Source organism: Hippopotamus amphibius, chromosome 11, assembly GCF_030028045.1.
Source record: "Hippopotamus amphibius kiboko isolate mHipAmp2 chromosome 11, mHipAmp2.hap2, whole genome shotgun sequence".
Taxonomy (NCBI): Eukaryota; Metazoa; Chordata; class Mammalia; order Artiodactyla; family Hippopotamidae; genus Hippopotamus; species Hippopotamus amphibius.
Genome location: NC_080196.1, coordinates 29,119,329 through 29,142,363, shown reverse-complemented (window position 1 = coordinate 29,142,363; position 23,035 = coordinate 29,119,329). Strand labels below are relative to the sequence as shown.

At 36.4% G+C, this 23,035-nt stretch overlaps 2 protein-coding genes across 2 annotated transcripts; both read right to left on the bottom strand.

Annotated features, from left to right (window-relative positions):
- Positions 1-2,185: 2,185 nt before the first annotated feature.
- Positions 2,186-17,639, bottom strand: LOC130830869 (beta-defensin 110-like). Its single transcript, XM_057698181.1, has 2 exons — positions 17,591-17,639; positions 2,186-2,319 (listed from the first exon to the last, which is right to left on the bottom strand). Exons 1-2 carry the CDS (start codon positions 17,637-17,639, stop codon positions 2,186-2,188), a joined length of 183 nt encoding a protein of 60 aa, XP_057554164.1.
- On the bottom strand, positions 17,473-22,703 carry LOC130830746 (beta-defensin 110-like). The gene is made up of 2 exons (XM_057698031.1): positions 22,630-22,703; positions 17,473-17,790 (listed from the first exon to the last, which is right to left on the bottom strand). Exons 1-2 carry the CDS (start codon positions 22,682-22,684, stop codon positions 17,642-17,644), a joined length of 204 nt encoding a protein of 67 aa, XP_057554014.1. The 5' UTR covers positions 22,685-22,703; the 3' UTR covers positions 17,473-17,641.
- Positions 22,704-23,035: the final 332 nt, after the last annotated feature.

Below are 23,035 nucleotides of genomic sequence, written 5' to 3'. Positions count from 1 at the left end.
ATGCTCTTGGTCTGTAGAGCATGCTTTGAGTATCAATGCCCTAGAGCACATCAGCTAAGAAGGCACTCACCCTGTCAGAGTTTATGTCCTTAGTTCCAAGTTTAGCCATATCTTGCTGAATTAATCCTGGATTCTTTATCAGCACCATTTGATTAGCTCTATATTTACTTGGATCACACATGGTAATCTGGACACAACTTCAAGAATGACCTTCTATAGGTTTCAAGAAAAGAAATCCAAAAAATATGTTACTTTTATTGAAGAAAGATGTGCTACAAAGAAGGTGAACGTTCCAAATAACAAAGCCCTATGGCTGATGTGGTTTCTTAAAGCAAGAAACAATGACATTATATATGTGAAACTCACTAGAGTTTGGGATGAGGAACATATCTGTATTTATAGTTTACCTGTGTGGTAAACTATAGTTTTGTTCTAAATCTTAGAAGATCATTGAATCTGTGGCTTATTAAACAGGACTATAGCTGAAGAACTTCACCAACATACCTCAAAAAAATTAAAGAAAACCTGCATGCTGTCATCCACGGCTTAGCAGTTTTCAAGGATGTTAATTTTGTTAATGATTCCTCGGCAGTCTACTGGGTAATGGTTTTGAGTTTTTGATCTCTGAACCTCCAGTTTTCATTTAGAAAATTTTATTACCCTTGTTTTTAAACTAACTCCCCAGCTTCCACAGTTATCTGTGGAAACATAATAAAAACTATGTGGGTGAAAGTTCTTGAACAATTTGTCTCTGAGCCGCAGACATTCTACTTTCAAACTTGCAGACTACAGGTCTCTCTTGTTCCCTGAAGGGTCCTGCTGTGGCTTCTGTGTTCTGCTTGATGGCTAATATGTTCTCCTTTGAAGTAGCTAGTCCAGAAATTCGTTACTTGTCTTGATTAAATGGAATCATAAGCTGTATCAACATTCATGTAAACAGTATAACAAATATTTCGGGTAGAGTAGCCGCAACAATTTTAAGCACACAGGTGTATGTGACATTAAGCATCTCTTGTTAAACTAAATGCCATCTGCTCATTCCTGGTCCCCAGTAGCACAACTTTGGAAAATGCAAAAGTCACCCTTTCCTCAGTGAGCATCTCTAGGGTAAATGATATGGTCTTCAGGTGGCCTCATTTTTGCTACCACATGGTCATTGCTTTTCATGTGTCTTCATCTTTATTAGCCTAACTGTGAACATCATGGTGGGAGCTATTTTTGAAAACTGAACTCACTCCTACAAATTTCTCCAGCATCACCCTCTTAGACAAAACTAAGCCTGCTAGATTTCATAGTGGATCTTGGAGACAGGTGTTCTGAGTAGTTGCTCGGGCTTACTCATCAGTTTTCTAAGTTTCCTTATGTAAGACTCTACATAGTTTGTGGGATTCCAATTTCTTCTCCAACAAAATTAAAGATTCCTTCATGTAACATATTCTTTGGGGACAGCAGACTGAGCTTGCCAAACACAAGTCCTAAATTGCTTGGAAAAGAATCCCTGAGCTTATTTGCGGGATTTCCTTTGAATAAAGGATTGCATGGATAAAAGGAGCTCTCTCTCTGTCTCTGTCTCTCTCACTAAGACCTTGCTGTTTATCCTTTTGCTGTGCCATGAATATGATTTAATTGCCTACTGAGAACTATTAAACTGCATCATCTCACAGGAATTGGTTAAATACATACCAAAAAATCATTAGGCAAGCCAAGATTAAAAGGTTTCACATTTGATAGAGAGAAAAAAATGCATTTTCTTTTAGGAAAGAATTAAGACTACAGAGAGATTTTGATCTGGAAAAAAAGATATATGAAGACCACCATGATTGCCACAGTAAAGATGGCAATAAGGGCACCCACATCTATTTAGTGAGGAAACAGAGCAACTCAAATAAGTAGGAAGAATGTATGAGCGGCAAAGTGGTCAAAATGAGATTATAAGCACAATTAGATTCTGTTCCCTTGCTTAAGTAATATGTTCATCCATCTGAAATACAAAGAAAGTGTAAAAAGAGTAGACAGATTAGAGACCGTAAATTATTTTTATTTATGTACACAGTGGTATTTAAGATTTAAAAGTACATATTACCATTAAACACTGCAAACATTTTCTTTTTACCTATTCTTGAGTCAATAAGATGCATCTCCGTTCCAAACGTTGATGTTCAGTCGTACTTCTGGCTTTCAGAGTTTATATGCAGCACTGATTTCTCCATTTAATGCAGTATCCATAATCATACTCAACATCATCACAAAATGTTTTACATACTCCTTTTACTTCTTGGCATCTCTCAAATCTATACTTTGGTTCAAGTTCACTTCTGGCTGCAATCAGAAAGACATCTAAGGTCACCAATCTAATTTTTCATTCGGTGGAGTTTTTACTAAAAATTAAAAACAACCTGTTCTAGTCATGAGATCATGTGTGTAGGAGATGGAGTGTTTGGGATGTCAGGTGGTTTTATAGCACAATTTATCAGCTGTTTCAGAAGGTTACCAAGATACAAATATTTCCCTTACAGCTCACAGCAGTATTAAACTCCAGGTGGCTTCTAGGGGCTCTTACTCCCCTATCTTTTTTTCTTACTTTATGTTTTCATTTTCATGTTTTCTCAATTTTTTAAACATTCTTATTTCCTCTTTACAGTATCATTTGTTCACTACTTTCTTGTCCACTCCAGATCTTACTCTTAATTAAATTTTTTCCTTGTACTAGAGCAAATGGATGTGTTCCTTTCAACAGTCTACATAACACAATTTAGTACTTAATTATATGTATTTTTCTGAAACATGTGTTATGATACTTTATTCCTGCAGCCAAAATATAAACCCTATGTGATAGTCATGGTTTCTTCTGATTCTTTGTTATCTCCTACCCAATATATCCGCAATAATTGCAGCACAGGAGGCATGAAAATACTTATAGAGTAATTTATTAAAAACTAAACTACCTTAGATATGCACATAGAAACACAGTTTTGTCGTGCATTGTGTTTAGTAGAAAGTGGAGCCCCCTTTTAACCTTCTAGTTTGTTGTGAGTTACCTAGGACAATGCAGAGAAAGATATTCTGAGAGTCCAAATTCAGTTTTGTGTGTTTACGTTAAATTATATTAACCAGAATCAAATTTTTTGGTACTTTAAGATTTTATTTTTCTTAATGATTCAATTGTACTGTAACCAATGCTCTAGAATAGAAGATATTTTGAAGTCAGGCTTATTCCTTTTCTCCAAATTTTATCATAGTACTTACTTATCCTCGATAAGTCATTCCACCCATCTGCACTACAGAATATAATAAACATAGTTATCACACATATTATTTTGAATATTAAATTTTGCATATGTGTGTATCAGGAAAAATACAGCAGAATAATTTCATTAAAATTTGGAGAATTAATGGAATTGAATTTAGATTAAAGTTATATAACTTCATAGAACCTAATTGTCTGCCTAGAATCTAGTTGAAATTCAGAATGGTGTTTCATTTCATTCCATGGGACAGGTGTTTATTTGAGTATCTAGCATTCTCCGAGCATCAGATTGAGAACTGGACAGAAACTTCAAATGTAGAGAATCTGGAGAAGACTTCAAATATATTAACTCTGTTGTTGTTAATAAAGTTACTAGCAGAGAGAAGGCAGTTAAGCTTGAAGTACAAGAGATTTTGGGGAGGATTTTGCCATGTGAACACATGTACCTCCTTTGGGAATGGGAAACTAATTCATGATGAGAGAATCTCTGACCACTGATCAAATGTAAAGTTATTTTACAGCCATATTTGATACAATTTAAAGAAAGAAAGAATGTGCTGCATGATTGTATTTTGCTTTTTTAAGACTCTTTTGCCAGGATAGTACTTTTTAAGCTAATCAACATTCCTGAGACCATGATATCTTGTCAACCCATCAAATCCATGTTGATTAAGACATGTTACATTCAGAAGAGATGTGTGGATTTATAATGACCATGAGTAACATTAAAATAGTCTAATGTTGTTTTTACTTTCTTATTTTTGCAAAGAGTAGAAATGTTTTAAGTAATAAAGAAATGTATGGAACTATATGATCTGGAAACAAAGGGTGCATTGAAAAATCGATTCCATCACACTTCTTAGTTATTTGCAAAGAAGATATCAATTTAGAATCACAGCTATGTCATGTGGAAGCTGTGAATGAGAAAAACACATCCTCACAGCGCTGTTGTGAAAATCAGTTATGTTATATGTTATAAACTGTACAATGCTATGCAAATGTCACCCATGAGCACATGAGCATTCATGTGAGGTGATTGGAACTAGCTGATATATGCCACATAGAAACAAAAATAAGTAACTGTTTGGAGGGAGGACACGTGGCATCTCTTTCATCTACTAATGCATCTGCACTTTTTAAACATAACTGGAGAAATGAAGCTACTGAAGATAAAACTTCATGATAAGAGAAATGCAAACACTACTTTGGAGGCCCCATAAGAAGGGTATGTTCTGAAAAGATTTTTAGGAGTCTGGGCCAGAGTGAAGAGCTATGATTATGGTGAACAGCAACATGACAAGTCCTGCTTGCCCATGCATATGGACAACTTTGTTAGAAAACCAACAGTTCAAAGCTCAGTGGTTCCCATAGAGTTTACTAAATATTCGTTTTCCCAAGTTCTATAGGGGCTTCTTCATCCTCCCAGGAGAAATGCCTGGCATGTATCTCCCCACCTCTGGGGAGATGACTCCTCTGCCCACCTCCTGACACTCAGGCCAAGTAGAAGGGAAGAGCTGAAAGTAAGAAGAGTAGGGTTGGAGAGAAAAGATGGCGGCGAAGTAGAGAGACGTGGAGTGCATCCCTCTCCACAGATGCATTGGGAATGCACGGAAGGACGCAGTCATTCCCACAGAGAACCAGCTGAACACCAGCAGACGGCTTCGGACACCAGAAAGGGCTGCGGGGAGCCCGACATAGCCGGTAGGGAGGCATCTACGAGGGCTCAAAGAGGGTGAAGTGGCGGAGCTGTGGCAGACGGGAGGGAGTGAGAAACATACGGAGGGTCCGCAGTGCAGCTCAGCGTTCCCGGAACAAGACATTGATCTGCGGCTGAACGGAGGGTCAGGAGCGGGAGCGTGGGAACCGGAGAGCTGGTTCAGGGTGAGAAACATTGTTGCCAGTAGGGAGACGGCCCGAGAGGACAGGAGGGAGGAGGTCCGCGGAGAGGAGTACCCGTCCCTGAGAGCTGCCCGGCCATGATGGTGGCTGGAGGCTGCAGGCTCACGGGTGGGGGGGAGGAACAGCGCACGTAGCCTCTCCCTCTCTTTCGGGGCCTCTGCAACAGGCAGTGGAGAGACGCCCTGCGGGCCACCTAAGGCGCTCAGGGATAACAAGCACCCTCAGGCACTCGGGTGGGGCTAGATTAAAACCCTTTGCAACTCCAGCAGCAGGGAGGCTGCAGAGAGAAAAAAAAAAAAAAAAAAACAGCATCAAAAAGAAAAAAACCCCGAGAGAGCCCCAACTCTTAAGACTTTCTGTTTACGCCTGAGCCACCAGCGCCCTCTGCAACAGGTACCTCCAAGCCTGACTGAAACAACAGTGCGCCACTGCTCACTCACTCCCAGGAGAAGGAGCCACTATTGTACCCTCTCCCTCCCCACACACCGAAGCTTACAGACGAACAATAAAGGAACCTCTGCTGGTCACAGAATAACGCAAAAAAAAACCCAAGGCAAGGAGAAGGACACTTACAGCTGAGACGCTAAGGAAACAGAAATAGTAGTATCAATACCTATTGAACTGGTCCATTCTGGGATCAGTTCTGGATTTTTTTTTTTTCTTTCTCTCTCTCTTTTTTTTTTTTTTTTGATTTATTAAATACGATCTTAGCCCTAAGGGATCTACAAGTTTTATAACATAATTTTTTAATGATATTTTTATTCTTTTTTTTTTTTTGCCTTTTTATATACTTCTATATCTAGCTAAGTTTTTGGTAGTACAGACAAAATATCTTTCATACTTTCCTTTCATCCCTATCTTTTATACATTTCTATTGCTTTCTTTTTATTTGCATATTTCCAACCACATTACGCTCTTCTGTTCCCCTTTCTTCCAGCCATTTTAAATGTATTTTATCTTAACATACGTATAAGCAGCACTATCGGTCTGCTCAGACTCCTTGCTCTATTCTCCAGATGACGCACTGCCTTGGTATTTAATATTAGGCTTTTGTCTTTATCTTAGTTCTTAGTACAGTTGTCTAATTACATTCTGAGAATCTCCATTCTCTCTGGTGGTACTCCAGCTCATTTCTATATTTGATCCTAGCTTACAAAATCTCCCTGGATTGATGTTTGTATGTGTAGGGTGTTATTTGTTGTTTGTTTGCTTTTGCTTTTGTCTCTGATTTGTTCTGTTTCAGTTGTCAATTTCTGCTGGGTTTCTCTTTGAATATCTGATAGCACACTGGGGTTCTGTCAGGTCCTTCTAGAGCCTTATGTCCTAATGGATTCAGTAATTGTGTGTCTTATACATGTATGTGTTTCATAGACTTAATATTCGTTTAATCCAATACTTGGACATTAGTGTGAGGCTTGGACAGTCTTCTATAAACACCTCTATCACCAGGACAAGCAACACCAAAAGTTTGGACAACCATGAGGAAACAAAGAAACACCATGCAGGCAAAGGAGCAGGAAAAAAACCCACAAGACCAAATAAATGAAGAGGAAATAGGAAAAATGCCTGAAAAAGAATTTAGAGTAATGATAGTAAAAATGATACAAAATCTCGATAACAAAATAGAGAAAGTACAAGAAACAGTTCATAAGAACTCAGAAAAACAAACAGCAATGGATAACAAAATAACTGAAATTAAAAATACTCTAGATGCTATAACCAGCAGAATGACTGAGGCAGAAGAACGAATAAGTGAGTTGGAAGATAGAATGGGGGAAACAACTGCCACAGAGCAGGAAAAAGAAAAAAGAATAAAAAGATTAGAAGACAGTCTCAGAGACCTCAGTGATAACCTTAAACATACCAACATTCGAATTATAGGCATCCCAGAAGAAGAAGAAAGCAAGAAAGGGTCTGAGAAAATATTTGAAGAGGTTCTAGTGGAAAACTTCCCCAACATGGGAAAGGAAATAATGAACCAAGTCCAAGAAGCACAGAGAGTCCCATACAGAATAAACCCAAGGAGAAATACACCAAGACACATATTAATCAAACTAACGACAATTCAACACAAAGAAAAAATATTAAAAGCAGCAAGAGAAAAGCAACAAACAACATATAAGGAAAAACCCATCAGGATAACAGCTGACCTATCTACAGAAACTCTGCAGGCCAGAAGGGAATGGCAGGATATACTGAAAGTCCTGAAAGAGAGAAACCTACAGCCAAGAATACTCTACCCAGCAAGAATCTCATTCAGATTTGAGGGAGAAATCAAAAGCTTTCCAGACAAGCAAAAGTTAAGAGAATTCAGCACCACCAAACCAGCCTTACAACAAGTGCTAAAGGAACTTCTCTAAGTAGGAAACACAAGAAAAGGAAAACACCTACAAATAAAACCCAAAACAATTAAGAAAATGGGAATTGGAACACACATGTCAATAATCACTTTAAATGTAAATGGATTAAATGCTCCAACCAAAAGACACAGACTGGCTGAATGGATACAAAAACAAGACCCTTCTATATGCTGCCTACAAGAAACCCACTTCAGACCAAGGGATACATATAGACTGAAAGGAAAGGGATGGAAAAAGATATTCCATGCAAATGGAAGTCAAAAGAAAGCTGGAGTAGCAATCCTCATATCAGACAAATTAGATTTGAAAGTAAAGACTATTACAAGAGACAAGGAAGGACACTACATAATGATCAAGGGATCCATTCAAGAAGAACATATCACAATGGTAAATATCTATGCCGCAACATAGGAGCACCTCAATACATAAGGCAAATGCTAACAGCTATAAAAGGGGACATCGACAGTAACACAATAATAGTGGGAGACTTGAACACCCCACTTACATCCATGGACAGATCATCCAAACAGAAAATAAATAAAGACACACAAGCTTTAAATGACACATTAGACCATCTCGACTTAATTGATATTTATAGGACATTCTATCCAAAAACGACAGACTACACTTTCTTCTCAAGTGCACACGGAACATTTTCCAGGATAGATCACATCTTGGGTCACACATCAAACCTCAGCAAATTCAAGAAAATTGAAATCATATCAAGCATCTTCTCAGACCACAACGCCATGAGACTAGATATCAATCAAAGGAAAAAAACTGCAAAAAATACAAACACATGGAGGCTAAACAATTCACTCTTAAACAACCAAGGAATCACTACAGAAATCAAAGAGGAAATCAAAAAATATCTAGAAACAAATGACAACGAAAACACAACAACCCAAAACCTATGGGATGCAGCTAAAGCAGTTCTAAGAGGGAAGTTTATAGCAATACAGTCCTACCTTAAGAAACAAGAAAATGATCGAATAAACAACCTAACCTTACACCTAAAACAACTAGAGAAAGAAGAACAAAGAAACCCCAAAGTGAGCAGAAGGAAAGAAATCATAAAGATCAGAGCAGAAATAAATGAAAAAGAAAGGAAAGAAACCATAAGAAAAATAAATGAAACTAAAAGCTGGTTCTTTGAGAAGATTAACAAAATTGATAAACCATTAGCCAGACTCCATCAAGAAAAAAAAGGGAGAAGATGCAAATCAACAGAATTAGAAATGAAAAAGGAGAAGTCACAACGGACACCTCAGAAATACAAAAGATCATGAGAGACTACTACAAGCAACTATATGCCAATCAATTGGATAACCTGGAAGAAATGGATACATTCTTAGAAAAATACAATCTTCCAAGACTGAACCAGGAAGAAATAGAAACCATGAACAGACCAATCACAAGTACAGAAATTGAGGCAGTGATTAAAAATCTCCCAACACACAAAAGCCCAGGACCAGATGGGTTCATGGGCGAATTCTATCAAACATTTCAAGAAGAGTTAACACCTACCCTTCTCAAACTCTTCCAAAATATTGCAGAAGGCGGAGCACTCCCAAACTCATTCTACGAGGCCACCATCACCCTGATACCAAAACCAGGCAAAGATGTCACAAAAAAAGAAAACTACAGACCAATATCACTGATGAATATAGATGCAAAAATCCTCAACAAAATACTAGCTAACAGACTGCAACAGCACATTAAAAAAATCATACACAATGATCAAGTGGGGTTTATCCCTGGGATGCAAGGATTCTTCAATATACGCAAATCAATCAACGTGATACATCATATCAACAACTTGAAGGATAAAAACCATATGATCATCTCAATAGTTGCAGAAAAAGCTTTTGACAAAGTTCAACATCCATTTATGATAAAAGCTCTCCAGAAAATGGGCATAGAAGGAAATTACCTCAACATAATCAAAGCCATATATGAAAAACCAAAAGCCAACATTGTTCTCAATGGAGAAAAACTGGAAGCATTCCCTCTAAGAACAGGAACAAGACAAGGGTGTCCACTCTCACCACTATTATTCAATTAGTTTTGGAAGTTTTAGCCACAGCCATCAGAGAAGAAAAAGAAATCAAAGGAATCCAAATTGGAAAAGAAGAAGTCAAATTGTCACTCTTTGCAGATGATATGATATTATATATAGAAAACCCTCAACACTCTACCAGAAAACTGCTAGCACTCATTGATGAGTTTAGTAAAGTAGCAGGATACAAAATTAATGCACAGAAATCTCTTGCATTCCTATACACTAACAACGGAAGAGCAGAAAGAGAAATTAAGGAAACTCTCCCATTCACCATTGCAACCAAAAGAATAAAATACCTAGGAATAAACCTGCCTAAGGAGGCAAAAGATCTGTATGCAGAAAACTTTAAGACATTGATGAAAGAAATCAAAGATGACACAAACAGATGGAGGGACATACCATGTTCCTGGATTGGAAGAATCAACATCGTGAAAATGACTGTACTACCCAAAGCAATTTACAGATTCAATGCCATCCCGATCAAAATACCAATGGCATTTTTCACAGAATTAGAACAAGAGATCTTACGATTTGTATGGAAACACAAAAGACCCCGAATAGCCAAAGCAATCTTGAGAAGGAAAAATGGAGTTGGTGGAATCAGGCTTCCTGACTTCAAACTATACTACAAGGCCATCGTGATCAAGACAGTATGGTACTGGCACAAAAATAGAAAGGACGATCAATGGAATAGAATAGAGAACTCAGAAGTAAGCCCAAACACATATGGGCACCTTATCTTTGACAAAGGAGGCACGAGTATACAATGGAAAAAAGACAGCCTCTTCAATAAGTGGTGCTGGGAAAATTGGACAGCAACATGTCAAAGAATGAAATTAGAACACTTCCTAACACCATACACAAAAATAAACTCCAAATGGATTAAAGACCTACATGGAAGGCCAGACACTATAAAACTCCTAGAGGAAAACATAGGCAGAACACTCTATGACATACATCAAAGCAACATCCTTTTTGACCCACCTCCTAGAATCATGGAAATAAAATCAAGAATAAACAAATGGGACCTCATGAAATTTAAAAGCTTTTGCACAGTGAAAGAAACCATAAACAAGACTAAAAGGCAACCCTCAGAATGGGAAAAAATAATTGCCTATGAAACAACGGACAAAGGATTAACCTCAAAAATATACAAGCAGCTCATGAAGCTTCATACCAAAAAAGCAAATAATCCAATCCACAAATGGGCAGAAGACCTAAATAGACATTTCTCCAAAGAAGACATGCAGATGGCCAACAAACACATGAAAAGATGCTCAACATCACTCATCATCAGAGAAATGCAAGTCAAAGCCACAATGAGGTATCACCTCACACCAATCAGAATGGCCATCATCACAAAGTCTGGAAACAACAAATGTTGGAGAGGGTGTGGAGAAAAGGGAACTCTCCTGCACTGTTGGTGGGACTGTAAGTTGGTACAGCCACTATGGAAAACAATTTGGAGGTTCCTTAAAAAACTACAAATAGAACTACCATATGATCCAGTAATCCCACTACTGGGCATATACCCAAAGAAAACCATAATCCCAAAAGAAACTTGTACCATCATGTTTATTGCAGCACTCTTTACAATAGCCAGGACATGGAAGCAACCGAAATGCCCATCAACAAATGAATGGATACAGAAGATGTGGCATCTATATACAATGGAATATTACTCAGCTATAAAAAGGGATGAGATGGAGCTATATGTAATGAGGTGGATAGAACTACAATCTGTCATACATAGTGAAGTAAGTCAGAAAGAGAAGGACAAATATTGTATGCTAACTCACATATACGGAATCTAAAAATGGTACTGATGAACTCAGTGACAAGAATAAGGATGCAGATACAGAGAATGGACTGGAGAACTCGAGGTTTGGGAGGGGGCAGGGGGTGAAGGGGAAGCAGAGACGAAGCGAGAGAGTAGCACAGACATATATATACTACCAGCTGTAAAATAGTCAGTGGGAAGTTGTTGTATAACAAAGGGAATCCAACTCGAGGATGAAAGATGCCTTAGAGGACTGGGGCGGGGAGGGTGGGGGGGACTCGGGGGGGGGGGAGTCAAGGAAGGGAGGGAATACGGGGATATGTGTATAAAAACAGATGATTGAACCTGGTGTACCCCCCCAAAAAAAATAAATAAAAAAAAAAAAAGAAGAGTAGGGTTTGGAGGGTTTGGAAGATGTCTACTCTCACCGGGTCCAAGTTGAAGTCAAGGTAGGAGCAAGGCCATAGGTTGTTTGGAGGTTTGGATAATACTGTATTTTGAAAGGGTCTGATCTTCTAGAACCAGAGAGTACTATCTTTCAATCCTGTGTACTCTACTTACTAGCTGGTATATATTGGACAAATGATTTAGTCCATTGGATTTCAATTTCCTCATGAAATTGAGGGTTTTGTGAAACTTGAAAAGCTATAATGAGATAAAACATGTAAACTCCTTTTGCAGTGTTAAAAAATGAACAAGGCTTCAAAATCAGGTTATTCTCATAGTCGTTGCTTTTACTTCCCTTTTGCATTCACCCTTAAAACTGACCCCCGGTGAAACATTGTTTTTAATGCTTATGCCCTGCTACAGTGCAAGCACAAACCTCTAGTCTTAAAGCTGCCTTCCATCAAAGAGGCTCTCTGACTTGTTCACTGATTCATTTCAGCATGTAGCAAAATGCTTGAAACATAACATCCTTGATAAATGTGTAAATAACTAACAAAATGGCTGAGTGAACAAATATGTCACCATAGAAAGAAATCTAACTGGTGTTATATACTGAAAATCTCTGGACATTATTACAGTCTCCATCAGTTATTTCCTATGTCAGCTGAGGAAATGACAACTCCTGTGCTAGTTTCTTCACCTGTAAAACGTCCTTAAATAATAACTGCGTACTTCAAAGGGTTGTGTGACAATTAAATGAGATAACACAAATGGAACTAGTTTGTAGCCTACAAACGAGTAAAGTAAGTTTTTTTTTCTTTTTTTTTTTGTCATTAGAATGAATGATTTATAGATTTGTGGCAAGTTTAAAAAAAAACTTTTATTAACTCAGCAACTTTTCTTCACTTTCACTGTTAAATGAGAGAATACCTTCTCTCCTGATTCACACAACACACATTTAGTAAGCAATGTTATACTCAACACTATGCTAGATGCAGATGAATAAATAAATAAAATAATTAAACTTCCATCCCCAGAAGACAGCCAGTTGGGAGATGATGACATAGAAGTGAAAAAAATATAATATCACTTGTAAAGGCAATTCTGAGATATAATAAAATATCTTCATGGCAAAATAAAGAGCTCTTCCTGGAAAGGTCTATTTTTCACTAATACTGCCATAGCTACTACTACCATAACCATTATTAACAGCTATGCTTCACTAAGTGTTCTTTAGGTTTCAGGTTCTTTACTAAACAGGTTATTAATATAATCATCTGATTTAATACTACAATAACCTTATGAAATAGGCATAACCATTCCCATTTTACTCATAAAACCAACTGATATATGTATAGATACAGATATAGATTAGATATGGGCATATCTCCTAAACATGGATACAGTTTTTTGAAAGAATTTATGATATATGCAGAAGGTATCACTTTTAGCATAACTGAAGAGACGTGGACACAGACTTCAAAAAATACAGAGTCAGAATGGGTACAGGTGGCAAAAGACTTACAAAACTGAGGAACTGAGTATTATTATGAATGAAGAGGTGAAACTAGATGGATTTTAAACACCATTTTCTAAGGGAGTGGAGTTTTGTAGCAGAGAGGCTAGACAATTTTTAAAATATTCTAATAGAAAATAATGAGAAATATAATTGAATTAATGGGATTTAAAATAAAGAGGAGAAAGTGAAGTTAGGAGATATTTATGAATTAGAAGCAGCCCCAATTTCATAAATTTTGGATTTGGGAGAAGAGTATTGCTGGGAAGCAGAGAAGCAATGATGTTTTAGCCTTTAATGCTGTGGAGTTGATAATAACAATTATTGAAACAGAGGATAAAAGGAAAAGGACAGACTTTAAACTTTGTCAGATGAGCTCTATTTTTGACATATCAGGATTAAATAATTTGGAAGCCAGCCAAATATGTAAGTTCCATAACTGGTAATAAATACAGCTTTGCGGTTTGGGAAAGATATTGAGAAAAATACTTGTCGGTAGAAGTCATTGTAGTAAACAAGAGAATCTTGGGAAGGCGTATAAAACAAGACGAAAGGAGATTCAGGGACAAAACGCTAGAGGCCCCGGCATTCAAGAGACTATCAAAATGGAGATGTCAGTTAATAATTGTCAAAATAATGACCAAATCTAGTCATGTGCAGAATTCTGACATGTGCAGAATTAAAATAAATCTTTGGCTTTGCTTTTGGGAAAACATGTATAATATTTGCAAGAAGACTTTCAGTTAATTGAAATGGGTAAATGCATTGGGGAGAAAAGTATATAAGATGTGATAGAGTGGAGACCACGAGTCTAGGCTACTTTTTAAGAAGTCTGGTGAAGAACAGAATAAGGCAGATTAGAAAATAGCTTAAAGGAAAAACACCTCTCATAAAACCTGACTAACTCTACTTTTCACACATCCATAATCCCACCATTCCTCACTGTTTTTATTGTTACCATCCTGGACTGAGCTACCATAATGTATTGCCCATGTTATCTCAGTGTTTCCTAATCATGAAAGCGCTTCAGGGATGTCTTTTTTTTTTTTTTTTCTGACATACAATAAACTGCATATATTTAAAGTGTACAATTTGATATATTTTTTTCTTATTAGTAATGTGTATATGGCAATCCCAATCTCCCAATTCATTCCCCCCAACCCTCCCTGCTTTCCCCACTTGGTGTCCATATATTTGTTCTCTACATCTGTGTCTATTTCTGCCTTGCACACCAGTTGATTTGTACCATTTTTCTATTTTCTGAGGGATGTCTTTTTAAAACAAAATTCAAATCATGTTTTTCCTCTGGCTAAAACCCACTGGATTTCTCTCAGAATAGAAGGCAAGATCCTTTCTAGTTCCTAAAAGGCTCTGGGTAATCTCTCTATACATCTCCTTTCTGACCAGCTCACCCAGGATTCTTCTCCTGAGTCACTCTTTTCCAGCTACCCTTGCCCCACTGGGATTCCTCACAAATCTTAGGTATGTTCCCGTGATCACTTCTTTGCCTTTTTCAATTTTTTGCTCCAATGTATCCTTTCTCAGTAGGAACCCCTGAAAAATCATGTTTTAAATTATTATAGCCCAACAGCATTTTGGGGTCCCTTAGCTCTGTTTATCTTCTAACATAATTTGCTTATTTGCTGTTTACTGTTTGTATTTGTCTCTACCTCAAAAACACGGCTCCACAAATATAGGGATTATTGTTTGTGTTGTTTATTGATGTGTCCCAAGCTTATTATTTTTTCTTTTCTTTTTTTTTGTTAAATTCTGAGGTCAATATGAATAATCGGTGACACCTCTTTCTTTTTTAAAAAAACTGGCTGCAGAACTTCATTAAAGGAAAGGGGCTTCTAGAATTTTCAGTTCATATCACACACAAAAGATTTTTGCAGGCAAGAATATTAATTTCATACTTGAAGCTCATGGTTTACTTTCTTCAAGATTGTCAGATTTGTCCCTTGTGCTGAAGGCAGTGGCTGGTAGCTTGAATATACACTGGGCTACACAAGGAGGGAAAATCAAAATTTTAGATGGTTTTGGTTTTCTCCTTCAAGCACTGAAAGATGGAGGGTCTACCAATATAGACTAGTTCACGTGCAGGGATATCTCAAGTGTCTTCTAAGAAACTTCTCACTACCTACCACTTCTTGGTGGTCACTAAGATAATGAATTCTTATTTGCTGCATGTTAATAGTGTATTAGGCTTCTCGATTTTACTTTACAAGCTTTGATGTAATGATGCCCCAGTATCTGGTCAGGTAGGATAAATATCAGTAATAATCAAACTTTCATCTCAAGTATTTAATTTTATTAATTTCCTTCTCAATGTGGCTTATTGATCGTTCAAAAGTTAGGCTAATTTTTTTTCTGAAGCCACCAATATATCACCATCTCTAGCTCATTTATAATAGCATTCGAAAAATTCAAATAGATTTTTGTTCTCATAAAACACAGAAAATGTATTGAATATCTAAAAACGCTGCTGATTTGTTTGTTTGTTTCCATTTTTATTTTAAAATTTCTGTGAGAAACAGTGCTTAATTATAAACCAGTGGCTCTAAAGCAGGAGTGACTTTGCCTGCTGAAGGGGTTATTTAGCAACGCAGGTAGGTATTTTTGGTTGTCATAATTAGGGGAAAGGGTGCCATCAGCATCTAGTGGGTAAAGGCTAGGGATGTGGAGAAACGTCTTGTTGCTGAAGATACAATGCACAGGACAGCTGCCACAGTAGAGATTTGTCTGGACTAAAATATAAATAATGCTGAGGTTGAGAAACTCTTTCTAAATGAATATTGTAAAAATACTTTTGAGGATATTTACACTGCAAGGCAACGCACTGGATAATCAAAGTCTATTTTAAGCTATTAAAATGTGAAAAACAATGCATGTAAGCCTCCAATGCATGCCTAGCACATAATTGTTTCACAATGGGAACTCATGTTTATTGAAAAAAAAACTAAGAATTAAACAGTCCCTAGTGGTAGAAATATACCTAGAAATTTTATCCAAATAGGGAAAAATTATTTCCTCATGCATTTCACTGTAATAGATAATGCTTAGTATGAACATAGACCCTTAGATCTCATATTTGCATTTAGAGTATGGGATGAGATACCATAACAAAAATATCAAGAGAGTAGCTGGCGCCTGGAAGTACTTGTATCCTTTTGAGTCCAAGTCTGGCCCACAGGTATCCACTCAATAGATTTCCTTTTTCTTTACTTAAATGACCAAAGGATTATTTAATTTTATTTTGGGAGGAAGGGAAATTTCTAACTTTTATTACTCTGTGTTTGTTTCTTCTTCTAATTTTAAAAGAACTTTTATTGAGATATAATTGACATGCAATAGATTGCATATATTTAAAGTGTAAAATTTGATATTTTTTTCTTATTACTCTGTTGTGGTTTTGATGATTTTTTTTTTACAAAGAATCCTGAATTGATACAAACTACTAAATTGCATTCTTAAATGCATAAAAGAAGCAGAATTTGCATTTTTTTGAGTAGAAAATGTATGATACGGATGTATTGTTGAGAGGATTGTGGGGAAAACTACTGTGGACCTTCAGGGGAAGCAGTGAGAGGAAGTGGAGCTGAAGGGGGAAGATTCGCCCTCCTTCCTTCTGCTGTGTGTGTCTCCTCAGACAGGGTCACCTCTCAGGGCAGAGGAGCTGAGTTCAGCTGTTAGTCATAGTTTCTGACTTCCTTGGTCAAATATTTAATTATATGTCATCTCTTCTCCTTTACAAAATTATTTTCTTCCCTTTTCACTCCCTCTTCAATTTCCTGATGCAGATTTTTTTCCACTACACAAAAAATACGGATAGAAACTGGAGCCGATTGTGATTTTCCTCTGGTCTTCTGTTCTTACACTCTGTCATCCTCTCACTCCAGCTTTGTCTCGCTCAAGAGAAGGATCTGCACTCTCAATGTCTTGACTCACACACTCAGTGGATTTCTATATTTTCATGAGATAATCTATAAGCAGCATTCAATCATAAAATAACAGCACATCTCTATTGGAGGCTTGTATCTCAGAAAAGAGATGGGTCAATACCTCCAACCTAGGGGTTCTCCCAACATTGCTGATGTCAACTAGCACAGGGCACATAGAAATGTGAACAGTTCTTGAAGAATGTCCATAAAATAAGCCATGCTTATTTCTGGTACCGAGAGATCAAAAGAAAATGCAATAGAAAGGCACCAGATACGTGTGTGACATAGAACCTCTTCTGTATAGTCCACTGTTAAATTTTATTTAATTCTTTATGTACAACAGCAATACACAGGCCTGGAAGGGTGTGCTGAAAGGATGTGAAGGAACACTTAGTAACCCTGGTCCTTTCTTCTCGGAGAATGTGTCTCTTTCTTTTCTTCCGTCATCTTTACTTCTGCAAGCAGCACTGAGTTCCAGGTCTTATGCAATAAGCAATCCTAACTTCATTCTCTTGGCATTCAAGTTTACATCGACCATTACCCCTTCTGCACTGTCTCCTCAAATCCAAGCTACCATAATGAGGATATCTTTTTCTGGCTGGAAGAAGGAAACAATGGCTGAAATTAGCAATCTAGCTATGACACACTCATATTTTAAAAGGAGAAAACCCTACTCTATGCAAAAGAGCATAGAGTAGGGCAAAAGAAAAAGCCCCTTTCTGATTTATGATTGTGAAACTCTTACTGAGGAAGTTTAAGTGAATGTACTGTCCTTTGTTGATGTGAGGTCAATTCTGGAAATTAGAAAGTGTCTTGGATCTCGGTTAGGTGTGCCGGCTTGCTTTTTTACAAGTGACTGGAGAGAAACAGAATCATCCAAGTCAGCAATAAAAGCCCACATAATTTATCTCCTGCTCTCACACACAGCATTTAGACTGAATGAGTTCTCCTTCAAGAGATTTCTACTGCAGCTTGATTTTACTTTTCTTTAATGTCAGGAGTGGCAATATTAGACAATTTGTCTGAATTCCTACAACTCCCTTGTATATCTTGAGATTTACTTCTCCCAAAGAAATAAACTAACTTAGACATATGTTTGATGTCATCATTGATTTAAAAAAAAAAGGAGAATGACTAGAAGATGGGTCCATTTTTGACCATGACACGATTTCTAAAATTTCCAGTGCTCCAACTCCATGTTTTATCTCGCAGTCTGGAGGTTGAGTCTCACTAGAAGCTGATTATTTAGGATAGTTTGGAATAATTGGGGAATTGGGAGATGTTGGATTATAAGATCCATTCTTGCACTGTTGGTGGGAGTGTAAACTGATACAGCCACTATGGAGAACAGTATGGAGGTTCTTTAAAAAACTAAAAATAGAACTACCATGTGACCCAGCAATCCTACTGCTGGGCATATACCCAGAGAACACCATAATTAAAAAAGATACATGTACCACAGTGTTCACTGCAGCACTGTTTACAATAGCTAGGTCATGAAAGCAACCTAAATGTCCACCAAGAGAGGAATGGATAAAGAAGATATGGTACATATATGCAATGGAATATTACTCAATTGTAAAAAGGAATGAAATTGGGTTATTTATAGAGACGTGTACGGAACTAGAGACTGTCATACAGAGTGAAGTGAGTCAGAAAGAGAAAAGTAAATCTCATATATTAATGCATATACGTGGAATCTGAAAAAAATGATATAGACGATCTTATTTACAATGCAGAACTAATGGGAAAGAAATCCAAAAAAAGAGGGGATGTATGTCCACATATAGCTGATTCACTTTGCTGTACAGTAGAAACTAACATAACATTGTAAAGCAACTCTACTCCAATAAAAATTTTTTAAAAATGTAAAAAAAGATCCATTCTAAGCCAATCTATTTTAATTTCATATTTCACGTTATGCACTGACCTATGTACTTTCAGAAACCCTTTATTTTGGAGTCTTTTAAAACATAAACATCACTTTTGATAAGTATTCACCTTAAAACATGATGAGAATAAGGAGAACTGGTGTGGGAGAATTGTAAATTTTTCAGGTAGCTGGCCAAAGGTCAGACTCAAATATTTTTGTGTATTAATGGTATGAAAGCAAATTAATCTTGCCACTAGTTTCTGCCATTAATTAAGGTCTGGTGTCCAATAGTTCCTTTAAAGGCCATGCCTTTCTGCCTAAATATTCTGTCTACATTTCCAACAGTTGGTGGTGAGTAGTGATACTTATTAGTGGATCCCTAGACTTGGAACTACTTTATCCATATTGTTGGTATAAATAGCTGGTGTAAAACCTAGCTCTTGTATTAGAATACGCTGTCTTCTCACTATAACTGAAGCAGTGCAGATCTGACACAATTTGCAGCCAATACAATAGTTACCCTGCCTAGTTTAAATGCTAACTTCTAAATGTCATTACGTATTCTACAATATCTGCGGAGTTACTATTATCAAGCCCATAAATGATTTGCCAGTGATAGAAATCTGAATTATACTCATTCTGACAAGAGTTCTGTCACATTCAACACTATTGTCCAATATTCTGCCCTCCATGGACCTCACCCCTTTTTATTCCTTGTCTTATTTCACTTTTCTAAAAGCATTATCATCTTCTTTCTCCTCATTCTGACCTCTAAATATGAGTATTCCCAAAGCTTGTGTCTTTGGATCACCAATACTTGTCTTTGTAAGCATCCATCCACTCATTCAACTATTAAGCCCACTTCTTGTCAAACTCTGTGACAGTCCCAAAGGCAGGACTTCTCACCCTAAGTACTATGGACCTTTTGAACACTTCTTTGCTGTGGAATGTGATCCTATTCAGCGAAGGGCATTTAGCAGCATCCCTGGCCTCTACCCATTAGATGGCAGGAGTACCAGTTGTGACAACTTAAAAGGTTTCCATACACTGCCTGATGTCTCCGTGGGGGCAAATTTGCCCCCATTGAAAACCACTGTTCTAGCAATGCTGTGATAAGTCTAACATATATTGTCTCTGTCCTCAGATATGCTGTTCGGATACTATCTTCTCTCTGAAATCTCTGTTGATCACTTTCAAGAAAGTCCTCTCTCCATTGCTGTCACAAAGCACTGCGTGGTATCGTTCATATGGCATCTATAACATTTTCACCTGTTAAGGAATTTATTTAAACAATACATAAAACTCTACTTAATATATAACCTAAAAATGGGCATAACATCTCCTAAAATATCCCTTCAACCCATAACTTGTTTTTGTTTTCACTGACTTGCTGTTTTATTCAGTAGACTATCGTTAACCTTCTTGGAAATGGGAAAAAATCATGATTACCCTTTCAGTACAAAACTATACTATTCTATATCCAAAGTACATGGCAGGCTTAAAGAAAAGTGATTGTTAGCAATAAGAGTTTTCAATTTGACAGAGTAAAACAATAGGTGACAGTTAAACAATGTTTCATTTCTAGACATTTGGTGCCTTTATAATCTCTAGAACATGAAGAAGAAAGAAAGCTAAGTGACTTCAGTGGAAATATCCCTACATAGAAAATGTAAGGACTTTTATCCAGACATCTTTTCATCTGTAACTGAGTGCAAAAGAATGAGTTTTTGTACCTCATTTCTGAGTAAGAACTTTCACCATCCGAAGGTGAAATACAAAAAACAACTGAGGAACTCTGTGTCATATATAAGACATTTAATTTTATCCAATTTAGTTCAACTACCATATGTTGGTGAACTACAAGGTGAAAGACAACATTCTTATTGCTTTATTATTGTCTCAAAGTGTTTATATTTCACATACACCTTTTGTAATTTTGTGAAGAAAATTTGTATCTTATTTCTTTACTTTTACATATATATTTTTATCACTAATGGTAGGAGTTCTCTAAAAGTTTGGTACATGTGTGATTAACAAGAACAATGGCCTCACTTTGAAAATATAAGAAAAAATATGCAAAAAGTTAATAACACTGATGTTATAATCTATGCCACTGTATTCTCCCAAGTGGCTTATGATTTCTAAGTCTACAGAACACATCATTTTAAAATTTGTTGATAAATACATCAATAACGTTAGTCATTATTAAGGGCACTTGATATAGCTGTTATAAGGAAAAAACATAAAAACACTTGGTATAGTGATCTATTAATTTTAGTTATGTTAAAATTAAAAGAAGTTTAAAAAGATTTATCACATGTTAAAAGCAATATGAATCTGTGTAGAATTTCCTTTTGGCTCTTTCTAGATCTGGAAAAATATCCGGAGATCCTTTTTTAACAATATTTGAATGGAGGTAGAAGTTATTTTCTTAGTTAAATTAACAATTAACTGTATTACTTTGTTACTTCATTGATGTTTTGTCCCTATATAGAATTTTCTCCACTTGCAACCTTTTAATGATAATTTATCAGTTTATTATGTAAAAATTTTTAGATTGTCATGGTAGACTTTATAATATTCATAGTGAAAGAATAAGTTAATTCATTCTCCTGGGCCTCTATTATGATTTTCATTTGTCCTAAAAATGTCAGCCAGGCACTACAAAGGAGTATTTTCCTGAGAGTTAGTGATTGAATCTAATTGCAGTGCCAGTATTATAAACTGGGCAGACTTGAGCTCAGCTTTCACTTTAAACTCTTTCAGGAGAAGGGAATAAACTCAATGATCTCTCCATCTCCAAAACGTATTATTTTATTTCTGTACAATTCATACTTACACATTAGTTCAGGAGAAGAGAATTTTGTTACATATCTAATGAGAAGAGATAATCCTTGAGGGGGAAAAATCTCATGAAAGATATAGCTAATGTACAAGTTATTACACTCTACATTCATGTGATCTTAAGAAAGGCCAACAAGGGACATGATTTGCCTGTAGTACCAAGGACAGAATATTAGGAAAGTCTTCCTAGACTGGAAGTAGTATACTAGCATAAGTTAAAAAGAAGGAAAGGGTAAATAGATCTCTCTCTAATACTGAAGCATCTTACCAGTTGATTATGCTAAAGAATATTTTTTTTCCAGCAAGAACCCATTCTAACTAATTTTTTCAGGATGAAAGTGATGAGACTAATGAATTGATCTTGCAGGTGTTTTACACTTTTTATTTTGAAATCATTTTAGATTTATGGAAGAGTTGCAAAGAAAATAGAGACCAACTTCCCCTTATGGTAACAGCTCACTTAATCATGGTACATTTATTAAAATAAAAAATTACTGTTGCTATAATACTGTTAACTAAACTACAGACTTTATTCACATTTCACCAGTTTTCCCACTATTGTCTTTTTTTTTCTGTTCCAGCGTTCAATCCAGAGTACCACATTGCATTTAGCATAAAAACCTTTTAATCCCTATGTTATTACCATACTTTTAATAAGAAAAAACTGATGCCTCCTCAAATTCATTAGCACAGATATGCCCATTAATATTTCCATGTTACCTGGTAAAATTGTGACCCAAAAGAGTAGAATAAAGAAAAAGAGATGAATCTTCATGGTAGAGAGTTTCCTGGGGGGAAAATGTGCCAACAGATCTTCTTCTTCACGTCAGGTGTTTTCAAATAAGGAAACAGAGAAACCTTTTATTTATAGTTTCTCCTGGGAAGTGGTTTTAACTACTGAGGCTTATCAATAGCAAGAACATTTGTATGCTTGGTTGAATAGTGCTATGTTCAAAGAACAGGGTCACAAAAATTATCATTAAATTTTTTTCATAAAAGTAAAACCTACTTGTGTTACCTTAAATAGACTCTCATGAAAATACAATCTTTAAGGAAATTCAAAGGAATATGTGTTTGGATTGCTAAAACATCAGGATGAAAATGTTACAGTAATATAAATCCTCTA

Excerpts from the sequence above, each read along its gene's own strand:
- LOC130830869 (XM_057698181.1), bottom strand. The coding sequence starts at position 17,639 with ATGACGGAAGAAAAGAAAGAGACACATTCTCCGAGAAGAAAGGACCAG. Across the intron at positions 2,320-17,590 it reads TCCGAGAAGAAAGGACCAGG|CCAGAAGTGAACTTGAACCA; the intron begins GTTACTAAGTGT and ends TTCTGATTGCAG.
- LOC130830746 (XM_057698031.1), bottom strand. The coding sequence starts at position 22,684 with ATGAAGATTCATCTCTTTTTCTTTATTCTACTCTTTTGGGTCACAATT. Across the intron at positions 17,791-22,629 it reads TTGGGTCACAATTTTACCAG|CCAGAAAAAGATATCCTCAT; the intron begins GTAACATGGAAA and ends TCCTTCTTCCAG.